The sequence below is a fragment of the Dendrobates tinctorius genome, unplaced genomic scaffold (genome assembly GCF_039654945.1).
Source record: "Dendrobates tinctorius isolate UK_male_01 unplaced genomic scaffold, ASM3965494v1 ptg000011l, whole genome shotgun sequence".
NCBI lineage: Eukaryota > Metazoa > Chordata > Amphibia > Anura > Dendrobatidae > Dendrobates > Dendrobates tinctorius.
Genome location: NW_027361679.1, coordinates 40,729,586 through 40,751,004, shown reverse-complemented (window position 1 = coordinate 40,751,004; position 21,419 = coordinate 40,729,586). Strand labels below are relative to the sequence as shown.

The following is a 21,419-nucleotide window of genomic DNA, read 5'->3' as shown; positions in this document are numbered from 1 at the left end:
TTTGTAATGACTCTATATAATATAGGAGTTTCACTTTTTGATGATGTTCTAATTTTGTGAGATGCACATGTAGATATAGATAGATAGATAGATAGATATATATGAGATAGATACTAGAGAGAGATAGATAGATGATAGATATGAGAGATAGATAGATAGATGAGAAATTTATTAGATAGATGATAGATACACAAATAGATAGATAGATAATAGATAGATAGATACACAGATAGATAGATGAGAAATTGATTAGATAGATAGATGATAGATACATAGATAGATACACAGATAGATAGATAGATACTAGCGATAGACAGATATAAGATAGATACTAGAGATAGATATGAGAAATATATTAGATAGATACATAATAGATAGATATATATTAGATAGATACATGATAGATAGATAGATACATGAGAAATTGATTAGATAGATGATAGATACATAGATAGATACACAAATAGATAGATAGATAGATAATAGATAGATAGATACAGATAGATAGATGAGAAATTGATTAGATAGATAGATGATAGATAAATAGATAGATACACAGATAGATAGATAGATACTAGCGATAGATATAAGATAGATACTAGATATAGATATGAGAAATATATTAGATAGATACATAATAGATAGATATATATTAGATAGATACATGAGAAATTGATTAGATAGATAGATGATAGATACATAGATACATAGATAATAGATAGATAGATAGATAGATACACAGATAGATACTAGCGATAGATAGATATAAGATAGATACTAGAGATAGATATGAGAAATATATTACATAGATACATAATAGATAGATACATATTAGATAGATAGATACATGATAGATAGATATATAGATGAGAAATTGATTAGATAGATGATAGATACATAGATAGATATGAGATAGATACTAGAGAGAGATAGATAGATGATAGATATGAGAAATAGATAGATAGATAGATAGATGAGAAATTTATTAGATAGATGATAGATACACAAATACTGTAGATAGATAGATAGATAGATAATAGATAGATAGATACACAGATAGATAGATGAGAAATTGATTAGATAGATAGATGATAGATACATAGATACACAGATAGATAGATATATACTAGCGATAGATAGATAGATAGATATAAGATAGATACTAGAGATAGATATGAGAAATATATTAGATAGATACATAATAGATAGATATATATTAGATAGATACATGATAGATACAGTCATATGTAAAAGTTTGGGCACCCCTATTAATGTTAACCTTTTTTCTTTATAACAATTTTGGTTTTTGCAACAGGTATTTCAGTTTCATATGTCTAATAACTGATGGACTCAGTTATATTTCTGGATTCAAATGAGGTTTATTGTACTAACAGAAAATGTGCAATCTGCATTTAAACAAAAATTGACCGGTGCAAAAGTATGGGCACCCTTATCATTTTCTTGATTTGAACACTCCTAACTACTTTTTACTGACTTCCTGAAGCACTAAATTGGTTTTGTAACCTCATTGAGCTTTGAACTTCATAGCCAGGTGTATCAAATCATGAGAAAAGGTATTTAAGGTGGCCACTTGCAAGTAGTTCTCCTATTTGATTCTCCTATGAAGAGTGGCATCATGGGCTCGTCAAAACAACTCTCAAATGATCTGAAAACAAAGATTATTCAACAAAGCTTTTCAGGGGAAGGATACAAAAAGTTGTCTCAGAGATTTAACCAGTCAGTTTCCACTGTGAGGAACATAGTAAGGAAATGGAAGAACACAGGTACAGTTCTTGTTAAGCCCAGAAGTGGCAGGCCAAGAAAAATATCAGAAAGGCAGAGAAGAAGAATGGTGAGAACAGTCAAGGACAATCCACAGACCACCTCCAAAGACCTGCAGCATCATCTTGCTGCAGATGGTGTCACTGTGCATAGGTCAACAATACAGCGCATGCATAACGCCTTTTTGTATGACCAAACAACTCAATCTTTGTTTCATCAGTCCACAGGACCTTCTTCCAAAATGTAACTGGCTTGTCCAAATGTGCTTTTGCATACCTCAGGCGACTCTGTTTGTGGCGTGCTTGCAGAAACGGATTCTTTCGCATCACTCTCCCATACAGCTTCTCCTTGTGCAAAGTGCGCTGTATTGTTGACCGATGCACAGTGACACCATCTGCAGCAAGATGATGCTGCAGGTCTTTGGAGGTGGTCTGTGGATTGTCCTTGACTGTTCTCACCATTCTTATTCTCTGCCTTTCTGATATTTTTCTTGGCCTGCCACTTCTGGGCTTAACAAGAACTGTACCTGTGTTCTTCCATTTCCTTACTATGTTCCTCACAGTGGAAACTGACAGGTTAAATCTCTGAGACAACTTTTTGTATCCTTCCCCTGAAAAGCTATGTTGAATAATCTTGGTTTTCAGATCATTTGAGAGTTGTTTTGAGGAGCCCATGATGCCACTCTTCATAGGAGAATCAAATAGGAGAACTACTTGCAAGTGGCCACCTTAAATACCTTTTCTCATGATTTGATACACCTGGCTATGAAGTTCAACGCTCAATGAGGTTACAAAACCAATTTAGTGCTTCAGAAAGTCAGTAAAAAGTAGTTAGGAGTGTTCAAATCAAGAAAATGATAAGGGTGCCCATACTTTTGCACCGGTCAAATTTTGTTTAAATGCAGATTGCACATTTTCTGTTAGTACAATAAACCTCATTTGAATCCAGAAATATAACTGAGTCCATCAGTTATTAGATATATGAAACTGAAATACCTGTTGCAAAAACCAAAATTGTTATAAAGAAAAAAGGTTAACATTAATAGGGGTGCCCAAACTTTTACATATGACTGTATATACATACTACATACATACTACATACATACTACAAATATACAACATTCATACAACATACATACATACTACATACTACATACATACTTCATATATACTACATTCATACAACATACATACTACATACATGCTACATATATACTACATTCATACAGCATACATACATACTATACACATACTACATATATACAACATTCATACAACATACATACATACTACATATATACTACATTCATACAGCATACATACATACATACTATATACATACTACATATATACAACATTCATACAACATACATACATACTACATACATACTACATACATACTACATTCATACAACATACATACATACTACATACTACATACATACTTCATATATACTACATTCATACAACATACATACATGCATACTACATACTGCATATATACTACATTCATATAACATAGAGTACATATTTTGTAAAAATATAGGTACTCGGTATCGGAATTCCGATACAGCGAATATCGGCCGATACCCGATATTTGCAGTATCGGAATGCTCAACACTATTTATGAGGTTATAACTCTGGAACGCTTCAATGGATCCCATTGATTCTGACAATCTTTTTTCGTGACATATTGTACTTCATGGTAGTGCTAAATTTTGTTCACTATGCTGTAGGTATATTTAGGAAAATATCAAAAATTTGACAAAAAAAATTTAAAAATGTAGCAGTTTTCAAACTTTAAATTTGTATGCCTTTAAATCAGATTGGTATACCACACAAAATAAATAATACATAACATTTCCCACATGTTTACTTTACATCAGCACAATTTTTGAAACATATTTTCTTTTCTTAGGAAGTTAGAAGGGTTCAGAGTTGATCAGCAATTTCTCAATTTTCCGCCAAAATTTACAAAACCATTTTTTTAGATACCACATCACATTTGAAGTCACTTTGAGGCGTCCATATGACAAAAAATACCCAAAGCGACAACATTCTAAAAACTGAACCCCTTAAAGTATTCAAAACCACATTCAAGAAGTTGATTAATCATTCACAAAAATTTTGCTTTAGCCCAAAATGTTTTACTTTCACAAGAATAACCGAAGAAAATGGACCCCAAAATTTGTTGCGCAATTTCTCTTGCATATGCCAATACCCCATACATAGGAAAAAACTATTGTTTGGGCACACAGCAGGGCTTGGAGGGGAAGCAGCATTGCTTGACTTTTTGAACGCAAAAATGTCTGGAATTGATAGCGGTTGTGTCGCGTTTGAATAGCCCCTGATGTGCGTAAACAGTGGAAATCCCCCACAAGTGACCCCATTTTGGAAATTAAACCCCTCAAGGATTTTATCCCAGGGTATAGTGAGCATTTTTAACCCAAAGGTACTACACAGAATTTGATAATGTTAGATTAACATATTGAATATGTTATTATTAGTGTTGAGCGCAAGTGCTCACTACTTGAGTTTGCATTGGGGTGCTCTGGTATGCACCAGGTATCGTAGGTGCTCAAGCAACCTCAACGTAAATTCGAGCAGCGAGCACTTGCGCTCAACAAAATTGTCATATCAAATCATCATAATTTTAACTTTTGAAAAAACCTAACCCAAATGCTTATCCTAACCCTAGCTTAACTCTAATCATAGCCTAACACTAACCCTAGCCATACCTTACCCCTAAGCTCAGCCCTAATCCCAACCCTAGCCTAACCCCAAACACAATCCAAACACTAATGGCAAAGAATGAGAGAAATAAAAATTATAAAATAAAAAAAAGTAATTGGGATGACACAGGGGGCATGAGAAACTAATTAATGGCTTTTGCTAATTGTGATAGACACTATCACAGTGATCAAAACGAACCCGAATGTGCAATATTCAAAACGAACCAACAAGAAATATCCCTGCTGTTGCAGGGTGCCGGCCGGCAGATCTTGGCGGGTACAGTGTGCATGCACCTGCTTTTTTTTTCAGGAAAAGGAAGCAGAGGGCTGAGGGACAGATCTGGAGGGGCCGGTGGATGGCAAAAGTACTTGAGGGTGTGTGGGGGAGGGCTTGGAGACCTCGTTTCTCTCTCTTCTGAAACGTATATCATATCAGAAGGAGGGGAAATGTTTTTAATAGCTGGCATCCTTTTTGTTTATTTTACGTGATCGGGGACCGGGAAAACCAGCCCTAATCATGTTCTCCAGGGTTTCAGCTACACCGGTGGCAATGAGGGAATAAGGCCCCTTAACGACCGCCATTTTAATGCGTATCGGCTGTCATTAAGGGGTTAAACAGCACCATGAATTGTCATATTATGAGAGCACTCAATGACTACAATAACAGAACTTGCCACTAAGTCTGAGCATGAGTTACCCTAGGAACTAAAATGTCACAGCTGCAAAATCTCAAGAGTATTGCACCATAAAGGATAAAAAGAAGGAAAAGCATGGACAGGAAGGTAATTCTAACTTCTATTACACAGTCTTTATTTATTAAAAGTCATGCCTGGTTTAATTTAATTATGAAAAAATGCAAGAGTTTTTTATTTTAATAAATATACTACACATAACAATACAATGCATACTAAAACAAGTCTGTCAGCACAAAATAGATGTGCAACCCATGCACAGCACAATTTAAGGGATATTGCCGTAATGATATTTGTACTCTTAGTGTCCAAATTCGTTGTTGCTTTTGCCAGAAATCATTACCTGTAGTTATTAAACATGTAAGTAAGGTCCTTGGTGCACGCCGGGTGTAGCTGAACAGTTCAATGCAACTTACCACCTACTTGTTTTTCATCCGCACCCTCATATTCCTTAATAGACAGATCTGACTTACAGAAGTCAGAGGTGAATCGAAAAATAAAACCAGTAGGTAGGAAGCTGAACTGAAACCCTCGGCCATGCCAAGGGTACACTGAACACCTCATTAGCATACTTGAGCAATTTTTGTCAAATGCAGCCAAGTATAAATATACAGTATATAAAAATATATATATTTATTGATAGATAGATAAATATATATATGTACATGATACTTTTTTAGGGCTATGTATCCTAAGGTGCTATGCTTGGTTTGAACAGTCATTTTGTGCTGACAAGATGTAAAGGAAAATGACAGACTGTAGCAAATTTTAGAAAAACTTACATTTTTATGATTTACACACTTCATTAGGACCAGCTCCCTGTATGCTCGTTTGGCATGTGTTTGATTTTGAAATGGCCTACTGAGTTTCTTAATGGCCACATTTCTATCAAGGACGGCATCGTAAGCAGCACTGTAAGACAGGAAAGAGAGCCATGATGAAGACATTGTTTCTGAAAAGACAAAGACAGCAAATACAATGTAACAATTTAGTTATACAGGTAACCTTGATCATTTAAGATGCATTTGCATTGCACAATTAACGTGAAGGAGAGTTCCTAATGGGGGTTCCTAGGAAGACTTGTCTCACAATAACCGGGTAGCCCTGTCTAAACAGGATGCCAATCACCTGACAAACCAGAAAAATGCTTGTTTGCCAGATGAAATGATATTTCGGTTTGCCCAAAAGAACATTGTTCTTGCCAGTGGATCTTCTAGTGCACTGCGTAGGAAAATGGCAGCCTATGCACCCTGATGAATATATTAGATTAGTCAGTGTGCACCTAACGCGCAGCCTGCTTGTGTAAACAGGCTATTAAATGTCCACCAATAGGTATATACCTACTGATCGGCATTTGTTTTAAGCCCCCGTTACACATAGCGATATCGCTAGCAATATCGCTGTTATATCACCGATTTTGTGACGTAGCAGCGATATCGCTACATGTGATACTTTCCTCCGACCGGCTCCCCCGCTGATTATTGCTGATCGTGCGAGAACGTCCTGGATCATTTCTCGTCGGGCGCTTCTTCCTGGGCTTCCTGTGGCGCCGACGAGCGAAGCGTGGAGGCAGGTGGAGGACGTCAGGATCGCCTCGTCTGACAGGTAAGTAGCGACCCCCGACCCCTGCTATGTCGCTGGTGAGATCTGCCTGTGTGGCAGCTCACTAGCGACCACTTAGCGATGCACCAGCGATCCATATCGTTGTCGGGATCGCTGGTGCATCACTAAGTGTAACGGTACCCTAACATCTCAAAATTGGCTAATGTGAATACGCCCATATAATGGTAGGAGAGGTATCTGTGTAACCTGCGCATTGTCCTCAGTGCCTATCATTGTGTATTTCTCTTGAACAAGACTGATGTTCACGTTTCTCATTCAACTGCCACTTTGAGAACAAGAGAACAGGGCAGCCTGTGAGGGAAACTGCACTGAAAAGAATACTGTTGTGTATTAAAAAAGGTATGAACTAAAAAATATGCAGTCTTGCACAAGTATACAAAAATGATTCCCTGGAGCTAGAAAACATCCAAAAAAGAGCCACAAACTAATAGGGGCCATGAAAGATCTTAGTTATGAGGAAAGACGAAAAGAATAAAATTGATTTAGTCTTGGGAAGAGATGTCCAAGGAGGGGACATTATTAACTTGAACAATTACATAAATGGTCCATAAAAAAGTATAGTCAAAAGCTGTTTCATGTAACCCCCCCTCCAAAGACAAGGTGCAACTCCCTCTGGAAAATAAAGATTCAATCTCCAGAGGAGACAAGGCTTCTTTACCATAAATCCTATTAATTTATGGAATAATCTACCTCAGGAGTAAGTCACAGTGGGAACCAATGATAGTTTTAAAATATGCTTATATGTGTTTTAAGAAGAAAATAACATAAATACAGTAGGTTAATGGGTAAATGTGTAAAGTTTTTTCTAAAAGTTTATTCCAGTGGATCAACAATTGGGATCAGGAGAGGACTAGTGATGGGCGAGTGTGCTCGTTACTCGAGATTTCCGAGCATGCTCGGGTGTTCTCTGAGTATCTTGGGTGTGCTCGTAGATTATGTTTGAGTCCCCGCAGCTACATGATTTGCGGCTGCTAGACAGCTTGAATACATGTGGGGATTCCCTAACAAACAGGCAGTCCCCACATGTATTCAGGCTGCCTAGCAACCGCAAATCATGCAGCTGCAGGGACTCAAACATAATCTACGAGCATGCTCGGAAAACTCGAGTAACGAGCACACTCGCCCATTTCTAGAGAGGACATTAGCTTTTCTGTGGCAGAGTGAATAATGCATTGTGAGTGTACATATACTCCTTCCTTTAATCCTTTCCCATCCCTCTAGATTTGAACCTTTGAGCTTGTCGTTTATGGTCAGCTTCTCTGTCCGCCGAGTCACATCAGACACACCTTTTCTCCAGGTGTTTTGTTTCTGCTATCCTTGCTTCAGTCTTTTTAGGGTAAGTGTGTTACCCATTACTTATTTGTCTGCCCTATCACCTTCAGGTGCAGCTTTATATACTTTTCCCGGCAGGTATTTCCTGCTGGTGATAGTCTCATTTGGATGTCCAGCCATACTCCTGTAGTTTAAGCCATAGGGTTTATCTCTATGCTGTTTATGTTCTTTACCCTGCACTTACCTTCTGCTTATTTTTAGGAAGAAGGCAGCATGTTTTCTAAAAGTACATACATAATCCCTTATTTTGTATTTCATGGTTTGTTTTACTCATTCTGGGATCTCTTTCTTTTTCATTACACTTTCCCTTCTGTAGGGAATTTGCACTCTGCTCTGCCCACCGGTTCTTTAGGAGGAATGTGAAGTGCTCGATGGACTTTCTGACAGCATAGGTCCGAGTTGCCATTGTCTAGTCTGTGGTTAGGACTATCTCAGCTCACGCAGGAACCACTAGGGACAGCTCGGTCAGAATCTCTAGACTGTATAGGAACCAGCAGGGTCAGTTGCAGTTTTCGTTGTGTTATCAATTTTCCAGAGTGAGTTGATATACTACCATAACACCTCTGTTGAAGTTGATGAACATTTTTTCTTAACTGTATTAACTGTAAAAGAAAGCTTTAGTTTAAATCAGCTTGTTATTTTAAATGTACCGTATAAACTCGTGTATAAGGCTAGTTTCACATTAGCATTTCTTTGTGCAGCGCATCGTGCGCATAAAAAACGCAAAGAAAAACGCAAAACAAACGCGCTTTTTTTAGCGTCATGCGTACGCTGATGCGTCAAAAAACCGCAGCGCTGCTTGCGTTTTACATGCGTTTTTGCATGCGTTTGCGTTTTTATGCGCATGCGTTTTTAGGTGTGACATTTTTTCCATTGTCTAGACCACATTCCAGACTTTTTTACCTCAAAAACGCATGCGCAAAAAAACGCAAGCGTGCGCAAGACCATGCGCACGCATGCGTTCCCATAGACTTCAATGTGTTGTTTTTGCGCATTCCGTGCGCATGCATTTTTTTTGCCGAGACAGGGCGCACCAAAAAATGCAACATGTTGCGTCTAGCACGTCTGGCGCGAAAGACAAAAAAACGCATGTGCACGAAAATGTCAAACATAGGTGCGCAGTGCGCATGATGCGCTGCGCACAAAAGCGCTAATGTGAAACCAGCCTAAGTCGAACTGAGTATAAGCAAAGACACCTAATTTTGCCACGAAAAACTGGGAAAATGTATTGACTCAAGTATAAGCCGGGTATGAATTGTCCCCGAATCCCCATCCTGGTATGCATGGTTCCTCATCCCTATCCTTGTACGCATGGCTCCTCATCCCTATCCTTGTATGCATGGCTCCTCATCCCTATCCTTGTATGCATGGCTACTTATCCCCGTTTTGGTCTGCATGGCTCTTCATCCCTGTCTTGGTATGCATGGCTCCTCATCCCTATCCATGTATGCATGGCTCCTCATCCCTATCCTTGTATGCATGTTCCGCATGAGAAAAGCATTAAAAAAAAACCTCCTACTTACCTTCCCTGCGCGCCCTTGCAGCATCTTGTTCCGGCTTCCAGCAGCTCCTGCAGCAGAGTGATCACTTGTCCCCAGTCATTAAGGTAATTAATATTCATCTCTCTCCACTCAGCAGGGACACGTGATCGCTTGACCGCACGATGGAACAAGATGCTGGAAGGGCATGCAGGGAAGGTAAGTAGGAGGTTTTTTTTTTTTTACAGCTGTTGGAAGTCGGCGGCTGCAGCTGTGAGCGCTATAAGAGAAATGAATATTCATTTCTCTTTAGCAGCAGACACAGTTACAGTCGCAGTCGCCGGCTCCTGTGACCCGCTGCTCCGCCGCTCCCCCTCTGACTTCTGGCACAATGACTCATGCATAAGCCGAGGGGTGCGTTTTTGTAAAAAAAAAAAAATGTGCTGAAAAATTCAGCTTATACACAAGTATATACGGTATATTTAAAAAATGTTTCATAATTTTTTTTTACAATTTTCCGTACTGTTACAACATGTAAAAAAAATAATGTAAAATTAAATCAGAAAAGTTACAATTTTTGCACTGGCTACTAAGCCTTATAAAAGACTGATCGTTCTTGTTTTTTTACAGACAACTTTTTAGCAGTCTCGTTATTACAGACACAGTTAAAATGACAGTTAATCCCCTTTATATACAACAGATAATCGAGGATACATTGCTTACACTAAGAAATTGTCACAGCTCTTCTATGTCCCTCCCTGCCAGATGACTTTTACTCAGAAATAAAGGGAAATAAAAATCTAATATGAGATCTATTGGACAGTGTAAAAATTGCAATATTTCATATGAAAAAGTGCAAAATAAAGCATAACAAAAAATATTTAACAAAAAAATAAAAAGATTGTGCAATCAGAAAATGTCCTTTCTCTTGAAAATCATACCTATGAAACTGCTTAGTACATGTGTATGAATATCTGAGAAAGGGAGCATTTTTACTAAGTGGCTCAGTGGTTAGCATTACAGCACTGGGGTCCTGGGTTCAAATCCCACCAAGGATAACATCTGCAAGGAGTTTGTGTGTTCTCCCCATATTTGTGTTGGCTAAAGGTACTGTCACACTGAGCGATGTACCAGCGATCCCAACCAGCGATATGACGCGGTCAGGATCGCTGGTGCATCGCTAAGTGGTCGCTAGTGAGCTGCCACACAGGCAGATCTCACCAGCGACATAGCAGGGGTCGGGGGTCGCTACTTACCTGTCACGCCAGGCGATCCTGCGTCCTCCCGCCCGGCTCCACGCGTCGCTCGTCGTCACAGCAGGAAGCGCCGCAGGAAGCTGACGATGAGAAACGGTCCTGAACGTTCTCGCGCGATCAGCGATAACCAGCGGGGGAGCGGGTCGTAGGTAAGTATCAGACACAGCGATATCGCTAGCAATATCACTATAACGTCACAAGTTATAGCGATATTGCTAGCGATATCGCTTAGTGTGACAGTACCTTTACTCCAGTTTCTTCCCACATTCCAAAGACATACTGATAGGGAATTTAGATTGTGAGCCCCATCGGGGACAGCGATGATAATGTCTGTAAATCGCTGAGGAATATGATAGCGCTATATAAGCGAAGCATAATAAGTACGGTACATTGCTTTTTTACCTATTTTCAAAATATAAATCCTACATTATTGAAAACAAAAGAAAACACATCACAACATCAAACTGCATTGTAAGGGTAGATTATCACTCGTTGGTGAGACCTCTGCTTTTATGGGTTCTCATAGTAACAATCCATGTCCTAACATGTGTCCTATTTATTGCCCAATACCGGCACGCTTAACCTTCACTGTTGTATTTCGCAGATTAATGCAAGGCCGTCATTGTTTAGTAATTTCTACCATGCTCGAACACTAAGACGCTGGAACAAGTCGAGTTACAGTACATGGCAGCCTGCAATATAACTGTAACTAATGGAGTGTTCATGACACAGTAAGCCTTGGCTGGATAAATGTTTGGCGAGCTACAGAAGCTGCTCTGTGGAGACGGAGAATCCTAATATGCTATGCTAATAAGTGCTGCACTGCACCATTGCTACACTCTGTTTTCCTACAGCTCTGAGAAAATGGTCTCTCTTTAAGGCTGTGTTCACACACAGCGGTTTTTTTTCATGTTTTTTTCACGGATTTACCAAAAAATCCACTTAAAAAATCCTTAAAAGAAGCTTCCCATTCATTTTAATGCATTTTGCACCTTTTGTGCATATTGATGCGTTTTTTTCCACGAAAAAAACGCTTCACGGTAAAAAAAACGCAGCATGCTCATTAATTTCTCGGAAAATTCCGCATTTCTGGCTATTTACTATGTGTCTGGGGATGCGCGGAAAAAATCGCGGGAAAAATCGCAGCAAAAATTGCTGCAAAAACGCGCGTTTTCTGGGAAGGAGTCCTGTTTTTATGCAGGAAAGATGTATATCTTTGTACCGTGTTAGCCAGTAGATCGAAAAATATTCAGAATTGAGACTCCTCAGTGGTTGATACCTTTTAATGGCTAACTGAAAAGATGGCAACACATTGCAAGCTTTCCAGACTACTCAGGTCTCTTCTTCAGGCTAGACTAATACAAAATCTGAAGAGTCACATATTTATACACAACACAGCACAGAAATAATGCAATAGATAAGACAAGTGACGTGAAGCAGAACTATCAATATGGGAGAGGGAGAAACATAAATATTGGACCAGTACATAGATAAGGAGTCCGGATGTTTTATAGTCCTCTGATTGGGGTCTCCTAATGTGTTGTGATTCCCCCACCAGGTCTTGAAAGCAAATTCCTTAATTGACGTAAAAAGACATAAATCCATGCGACACATTCATTCCAGCACTGAGAGTGTCAAAGGTCGTCATAAATTTATACTCCCAAACACGTCTCTCTCCGAGATGTGAAGTTACCTTTCAATACCAGTAATTTCATATCCATGTTGCTGTGATCCAATATTTATGTTTCTCCCTCTCCCATATTGATAGTTCTGCTTCACGTCACTTGTCTTATCTATTGCATTTTTTCTGTGTTGTATTGTGCATAAATATGTGACTCTTCAGATTTTGTATTAGTCTAGCCTGAAGAAGAGACCTGAGTAGTCTCGAAAGCTTGCAATGTGTTACCATCTTTTCAGTTAGCCATTAAAAGGTATCAACCACTGAGGACTCTCAATTCTGAATATTTTGTTTTTATGCAGAAATTTTTTGCATACGTGTGCACATAGCCTTACAAATCTTCTACCTATGGTCAGCAATATGACCCCAGCATCCAAAATCAGTTCTTCTAGTGTTAGTAGAACCGATTTTTCAGTTGTTCTTGAAACTATTAAATTGAGGGACTTTTATATTTCTAACTTTCTATTTCACAAATTGACGTGAGAAGAATAAAGTTTCAACTGTGAAAGTGAGTTTATCAACCAAGATCTATAGGCGTCAAGTAATTCTTAACTCCTGCATAAGCATATTAATGTATTTACAATAAAGGCAAACATGCTGGTGGTCATTGAATTTTTATTTTTCTATATGTATAACACATTTAGTGCAATACAAGGCAGTCCAGAACAAGCACTCTGCATATACTAGGCGGCCAGTCCCTCCATGAATGGTAAGCATGTGAGTGGTTGTCTCATGAGTATTTTGCACCTATGCTGCCTCCACCTTTATCATTGAGGCCTGCTGCATCCTTTGTAGAGCATTAGTGTTCTGTCTCCAATATTTGATTAATAATCCTCAGTTATCTGCTTGTAAATGTTTACAGTGTTTTTTGGCTCCATCTAGTGACCAGAGTCATAACCGCAGTGTTATTGTGTTTTACTTTCACTTTGCTGTATTTTCCTCCATTGCAGTGCATCCTGGTAAGTTTTGCAATGCACCCTGGTAGCCTTTTGCAAAGGATTATGGTATTTCCCTCCAGTCCACCATTTTCCTTCAGCCTGCATTCAGGAAGCGTCTCATTTCTCTTCTCCCCTTGTGATAGCATCGCTCGTATGTATTTATGTTTCCTGTATCCAATTCCTGTCTCATATTAGCCTGCTTAGTTAGTTCTCTCCAGGTTAGCTATTAGTGCAGATGATGTATTATGTATGTATGAATCCCTGATGAACCCAGTATTGATTGTATGCATATATGTTTGTATTGTAGTTTCACCGCGCCAATATACCATCACGTTCAATAAAGCAGAGATTCAAATACAGTCTCCATATTGGACCCCGCTTATAGCGGTTTAGCTGCCTGTATTAGCTACATGAATTCTGCTTCATTTAGTGAGGACAGAACAATTAGTATGTAAGAGATATTGGTAAAAACCACTGCCTCTTTTTCCGTGATATTTTTAGGATTTTATGCCCTTTTCGGTGAGTGTTATGTCCCCTGTGTCTGGGGATATAATATTGTGCAAGGGTGCTGTGTGGGGGACATAATACTGTGCAAAGGGGCTACATGGGGACATATTTCTGCATGGGGCAGTCTGGGAACATAATACTGTGTAAGAGGGCTGTGTGGGGATATAATTCTGCATGGGAAGCTGTGTGGGGACAATATACTGTGTAGTGAGGCTTTTCTGGGGACATCATGCTGCTGGAGGGGCTGTGTAGGGACATCATACAGGGGACTGTGGTGCATCATATTCCATAAGGAATTGGCTAAATGACAGGAAGCAAAGAGTTGTCATAAATGGTACGTTCTCTATATGGAACATAGTCAGCAGTGGGGACCGCAGGGATCTGTGCTAGGACAAATTATTTTTAACCTGTTTATTAATGACCTTAAGGATGGGATGGGGGGTGAGGGTCAGTCTTTGCTGATGACACCAAACTGTGTAGGATATTAAAATCTGACCTTGACTTTACAATATTGCAAAACGATCTGCATAAGATGTCTGAATGGGCAAAAACTTGGCAAATGAGGTTTAATGTAGTGTAAGGATGTGACTCGCTCAGGTGCAGCGGGAGACAAACATGAGGCACGTTCCTTTAAAAGTTCACAGGGTTTATTGCTCCATAAACCATAGGCAGCACATTTCTACCATGAGCAGCGCTCTATCTGCAGCCTCAGACACAGGAAGGCTTCTCCTTCCTTGGAACACAGACGACTTTCTGTAGTGTCCCACCTGGACACATGGAACAGCCTTCAGCTCAGGCAAGAACCAACATATGTGTCCATTGTTTCAGGCTCCACGGGCCACTTTCGGTAGCGTCCCAGCTGGACACATGGAAGTCTGTCCACACTCTGACAGACTCCCCCCACACTCTCACATGTGCCAAACACCTCAATTACATAGCCCTGTAACCACACCCAAAGGTGATCACATGGCTATGACATCACCAAAGGTTCTATTGCACATAGACACACAGAGGCTTCCCTGACACAGTGTAACAGAAATATCAGCAGTACCTCTGCTGATCAATACACCCTGGAGCCTGCATCCCAAGGCCACCCACCTAGAGACCCATAATGGTCATTTAGGACCCTGCTCCTGTTACCACACTGAATGTGCCTGTACACCCGTCCTGGGACACCCACACAGTGCCCCCTAGCGGACATAGTGGTCACTACACCACATACCTCCCCCCTCTATTCAAACTTGTGGAGTTCAACACATGACATCACCCAGGGATCTTGAGACCGGGCACCCTTGTCACCTTGCCCTACCATCTCCGTCTGTTTCGGTTGTCAAACTGCCTCATATTCACGTTAGGCCTCCCCCACCCCCAGCGGTCAGTATCTCGGCCTTGGGCTTTGGCCTTCCCGTCAACATCCATCAGTGTGACCAGACACTCTTCAGTCTCCACCTGTCTGCAGTGCGCTCCGTCACTCGACCTTTCTCTCACTGGCAGGCCCTCCCAGTTCGTACGGTCATGAGTCCCACATCCAGTTGGGCTAACTGGCTGGTCTGAGTCTGACCCTCTGTCGCTATGTCCACCACCGGGTCTCGTGCCTACGTTACTAAGATTAGAACGGCCACTTGCGGACTCTCGACGTTCTTGCCTTCGACTACCTGTCCTTTCATTCCTTGGAGGATCCCTTCGGGTCCTTACACCTTGGGTTGGAGGTGGATGCCAACTGACGTTCTATATCTGCTTATTCATCTGCAGTCGATCCTGTCTTAGCTGCTCTATCTCCTTCAGGTACGCTACCCGATATTCCAGGAGCATGCGGAGGTTTCTAATGCTTTCCACCGAACCAACCACAATGACAGGAACCATGTCAACTTCAACAGTGATTTGGTTTTCACCAGCAGGTGGGATCCTCACTCTTTTCACACTGGATCGATTCACCATCTCCTGCATCACCTTTCCAAGTCTGCCAACGACTTTCCCCACCAGATTTCTGGGTACCGGAATTATGTCTTCCACAAAGCCCAGCCGACTTTGAGCTTCCCTTGCAAGCTCCAGACATCGAGCGGCTTTCCTATTACGCTCCACGAGCATCTGTTTCGTGCGGAGACATTGTAGGTGCATCTCCTTCAGGACAGCCACCCTTCTCTCTGTGTCTTCCGTTTCTGCCAGTATCACCAACTGGTCTGTTTCTGGTGCCCAGCTCACACTATAGGCCTTTACTGCCTTTTTAAAGGTCTCATGCACACCTTCGCTGGCACACGCTTCTCGCACGTCTTCGGGTACCTCCATCACGCCTTTGAAGGTCATAGACTTGCTCTCATCCTGGACAGATGGCTCTGGGTTCCCCACGGACACTTCCCTCAAGGTATCTGCCAAGACCGGGTGACTGTCTTGTGCAGCCCTTGGCTCACCATCTTCCTGAGATTTACAGTCTTCAGGACCCTTTTCCAAGATGGGCTTTGGCAGTTCTGTCTTGCTATCAGTCGGGCACGGCCGCTGTACGTCTTCGCCCATCCACTTCTCCCGTAGAAGACCTTTTACTACTCCACTGAGTTCTTGCAGAACTTTATCTCGCTCCTCTGCCAGGTAGCGACGCTGATCCTCTCTCCTGAGAATCTCCTGTTGATGCTTCTCTTGGGCCTCTCTGAGCACCTCCATATCTTCCAACAGGGTCTTGTTCATGGTTTTACATGCTGACAGGTGACCTCTGAGCTCAGAGACTTCCTTCTCCAGCTCATCCACTCTGTGCTCAGCTGCTTGCCTTAGGACTCTTTCCCGTTCGAAATGTTCTGTTACAGTCTCCTTTATCAGCTGTATCTCATGATCTTGTTCTCTTTTGGCCAGCACGTGTCTCACCACTACCTCTTTAATTATATCGTCAAAGGGTACCACTGGGTCAGTCACACCAGTCGAGTGAACCCTCCAGTTACCGTCCAGCACCAATGTGTCTAGTCCAGTCATCTCATCTCCCAGCCCACCATCTGTCTTATCACGAGACGTCAGGTCCGTAAGTTGGGCAGATGTCCTTCTTCCGGTCAGTTCTACCTCTGACCTGTCCACGTCAGGAGCCGTCACTGTCTCAGTGTCCGCTGGCCCCACAGTCGAAGCATCTCCATCGTCCGACCATACGTCATCAAACAAAACAAAGTCCCGGCCCCTCTCCCAGGCATAGACTAAGTCCCGTGGTATCCCTCTACCTTGGCACTCACCACCTTTGGTCCCCTCAAACACTACTCTGTCTACTGCGTAGTTCACCGTGACCCCGTGTTTACAGCGAACCCTGACGCTTTTCTCGGTCAGAGAGAAAACGAGAGGCGTTCCTGTCAGAGTCACCTGACTCTGAGTCCAGCCGACCAAAGGCTCCTTCCCGGTGCAGCATCACTGTACACATCTGTGGCCCGTCATTACTACCCGGAAAGGATATTCCACATTCTGAAAAAGACCTGCACATACACTGCGGTACTCCAGACATACCTACTGAGTCACCCAGTGCTGTCACTTCTTCAAACTTGGCCCCTTTCTGGACCACCACCCCACTTTGGGTTGCCGCCACCTCCCGGGACTCCACCCCTTTTTGGGTTACCACCCCAATTTGGGCCACCGCCCCCTTTTGGGACTCCACCCCTTTTCGGGCTACCACCCCGATTTGGGCCACCGCCCCCTTTTGGGACTCCACCCCTTTTCGGGATCTCCCCATGTCAGTCCTGCAGAACCTCTTAGGCCACAGTTCACACAGTACAGTTTATGCCTTTTTCTGGTACTGGCCCTTTAAGCACGACACCGCACCAAATCCTTCTGGCACTGCCCCAGCTCCTGCCGTCGCTCACAAGCAGCTGCTGGTGTCTCTGCAGCTCCTGCTGCGTCGTCTTCGTGGACCCGCCGATCCACCGGAAGCCACTTGTCACCCTCAAAGATAAATAAAACACAAAAGCGCGCCCATAGGGCCTTACCAATGCAGGTATAATGGGTATCACGACATAATACAGGGTACTCACCCTTTATAGTTGTGTAAAGCCACAACTACTGTATCCGCTTAGACATATGTAATAAAGCTGCAGCAGGATGGTGTAGACAGACAGCGTTTGCTACCAATGCTCAAAGAGGAAAAACACTAGGTCCCTGTGCTGCGAGACCTTCGTGACCGCTCTGAGCCACAGCAATCTGCCTTCAGGTTTTGCAGAGGAAAAGAAAAAAAAACACATGCACAGTCTCTCACATGTCCTGTCCGTGTGCTCTTCAGTACGTACCGTGTCCGCCTGAGACCGTCCAACACACAGGGCACACCAGGTGCTCTTCAGGGAGCCGACCGTCCTCCCAGGGTCTCCCAACACACCGACCTCACCAGGTCCAGGGGCTCAGCGGGTGCTCTTCAGGACATCCGTCTCCACCTGAGACTGCCCAACACACGCCTCATCAGGTCCAAGGTCATATCACGTGTTCCAGGGATCCGATTCCTCTCCCAGAACCTCCCAACATTGACCCTCCAGGACCTTGCTCACTGACCCCTCCAGGAACACATTCTTTACCACTGACCCTGGTCACTGCACCACAGACTCCTGTCTGTTACCTACTGGTGTCGGCCACACAGGTTCTCGGATGCCTCTTCTCCTCATAGGTATCCCACGAATATTAATAGAGTCACTTTCTCTGACCTCGGTCAGTATTACTCACGGTTGTCAGACCGTCTGCTCTCCTGGCTCAGAATCGCCAGCACTGCCACACGTGCTTCTGGGAATTGCTGCCCGCAGTCTGTCACCAATTGTAAGGATGTGACTCGCTCAGGTGCAGCGGGAGACAAACATGAGGCACGTTCCTTTAAAAGTTCACAGGGTTTATTGCTCCATAAACCATAGGCAGCACATTTCTACCATGAGCAGCGCTCTATCTGCAGCCTCAGACACAGGAAGGCTTCTCCTTCCTTGGAACACAGACGACTTTCTGTAGAGTCCCACCTGGACACATGGAACAGCCTTCAGCTCAGGCAAGAACCAACATATGTGTCCATTGTTTCAGGCTCCACAGGCCACTTTCGGTAGTGTCCCAGCTGGACACATGGAAGTCTGTCCACACTCTGACAGACTCCCCCACACTCTCACATGTGCCAAACACTTCAATTACATAGCCCTGTAACCACACCCAAAGGTGATCACATGGCTATGACATCACCAAAGGTTCTACTGCACACAGACACACACAGGCTTCCCTGACACAGTGTAACAGAAATATCAGCAGTACCTCTGCTGGTCAATACACCCTGGAGCCTGCATCCCAAGGCCACCCACCTAGAGACCCATAATGGTCATTTAGGACCCTGCTCCTGTTACCACACTGAATGTGCCTGTACACCCGTCCTGGGACACCCACACAGCGCCCCCTAGCGGACATAGTGGTCACTACACCACAGTAGATAAATGTAAAGTAATGCACCTAGGACAGAGTAATCCTATTTCTGCATATACATTAAATGGGACCATACTTGGGACTACAGAACAGCAGAAGGACTCGGGTATTCTGGCTACAAGTAAGCTGAACAGCAGTACTCAGTGTCAAGCAGCAGCTGCAAAAGCAAGCAAGATTTTAGGATATATAAAGCGAGAGATAAAATCCAGCAATCTCAACGTATTATTACCCCTTTATAAACCACTTGTGAGGCCACATCTAGAATACGGGATCCAGTTTTGGGCTCCACATTTTAAAAAGGATATTTAGAAGTTAGAGTCAGTTCAAAGGTGTGCAACTAGATTATTACATGGGAAGGAGGTCTCTCATATGATGAAAGGTTGGAAAAGCTGTGGTGCTTGTTTAGCTCAGAAAAAAGACGCCTCAGAGAAGGACTGCAACATTACTGATTACTTCCAAAGACACATATATACTAGATGGTGGCCTGATTCTAACGCATCGGGTATTCTAGAATATGGCCAGCGGGAGATTGGCGTTCAAAAGATGGTCCAGGACGATCCACCACGATCGGCGATCTCACAGCGGGGGCCTGGTCGCTGCTGCGTGTCACAATGAGGCTAAGTACCCACGTTGCAGAAATGCTGCGGAAATTTCCGCAGCATATCAGGAACTCCCGCCGCGGGAAAAATGCATGCGAATTTGGATGCGTTTTTCTGTGGAAAACAAGCATTTTTCATGCGATTTTCGCGTGCGGAATTCAAGCGCAATCCAAGCGATTTGAAGCATCGCTTGGAATGTGAATGACAGGATGGTCACACTTGTCAAGCATAGTGTTTGGCAATTGTGATCAACTATTTACTATTGATGCTGCCTAAGCAGCATCAACATTAAAAGACAGAATGTAAAAAATAATTTAAAATTTTTTTTAAAAAAAAAGGTTATTCTCACCTTCCGACGGCCCCCAATCTGCTCTCCACGCTCCCGGCATCTTCCGGTCCCAATTCGCGGCCAGACTGTGCCAGTCACTAATTGGTTGCAGCCAGCCGGGCGCGTCCAATCAGCGACGCGGGATTTCCGTTACAGACAGACAGAATTAGATAATATAGTAGATATAAAACAAATGTCAAAGTTGAAATCATCCCCCTTTTCCTATTCATAATAAAAAAAGATAAACAAACAATAACAGAAAACATGTTATTGCCATGTTTATAACATTCAAAACTATAAAAAGCATCATACATTTTACATAAGTGGGAAAACGTTATCAAAAATCAAAATTTCTACATTTCAATCACTATGCCTCTCAAAAAAATTTTTTTTAAATAAAAAGAGATCAAAAAGTTGCAAAACTTCTCCTATATATTACAAAATTATTCACAGATGCCATCCGTGTGCTGTCCACAATTTTTCATGGACCCATAAAATTGTAGGGGTAATTGATCCATGACTCAAAAACAGACATCTCCATGATTTTTTGCAGACTTCTCGTTACATAATCAAACAAGGACATGTGAACAGCCCCATAGACTATAATGGGTACGTGTTCTATCCATGAAAAGAAAAGCACAGAAAGAACACATATTTGATTCATCAATATCTAAATGACGCCTTGAAGGGTAAATCAAAAATTGCATGTCTTGGGTACAAAAGTTAAATAGCTCTCAAAAATTGATACACACACCCTAGATCGGATAACTCTGATGAAAATCACTAATGAATCACTTTCTCATACGTAAAAAAAAACATGTCTGAATGAAACCTTGCATTCAGACTACTAAAACAAACGTGGTATATTATTATTTCTGTATGTATACTAGATTTAAGTTACATTTATCCTGCACAATTATCATTAAAAGAGCATTCATCAGAGTCTGAAGAGGCTGCCGATCACTCGATGAAACGTTAGTTCCTTGGGTGAAATTATGTTTCGGATTGGACAAAAGATCATCACAGCATATCGTAGTAACTAAGTAGGGCCTTTGCCACCTATGATCGCTTAGTAATC

The 21,419-nt window shown here is 42.0% G+C and overlaps 1 protein-coding gene across 7 annotated transcripts in view; it reads right to left on the bottom strand.

The window, feature by feature from the left end:
- MAPK10 (mitogen-activated protein kinase 10) overlaps window positions 1–21,419 on the bottom strand; it is a 367,409-nt gene that overhangs the window by 106,088 nt on the left and 239,902 nt on the right. For all 7 annotated transcript variants that reach the window (XM_073541540.1, XM_073541533.1, XM_073541530.1 and 4 more), the window contains exon 4: window positions 5,988–6,117. In XM_073541540.1, coding sequence (XP_073397641.1) covers window positions 5,988–6,117 — 130 coding nt within the window. The remainder of the gene's footprint in view (window positions 1–5,987; window positions 6,118–21,419) is intronic.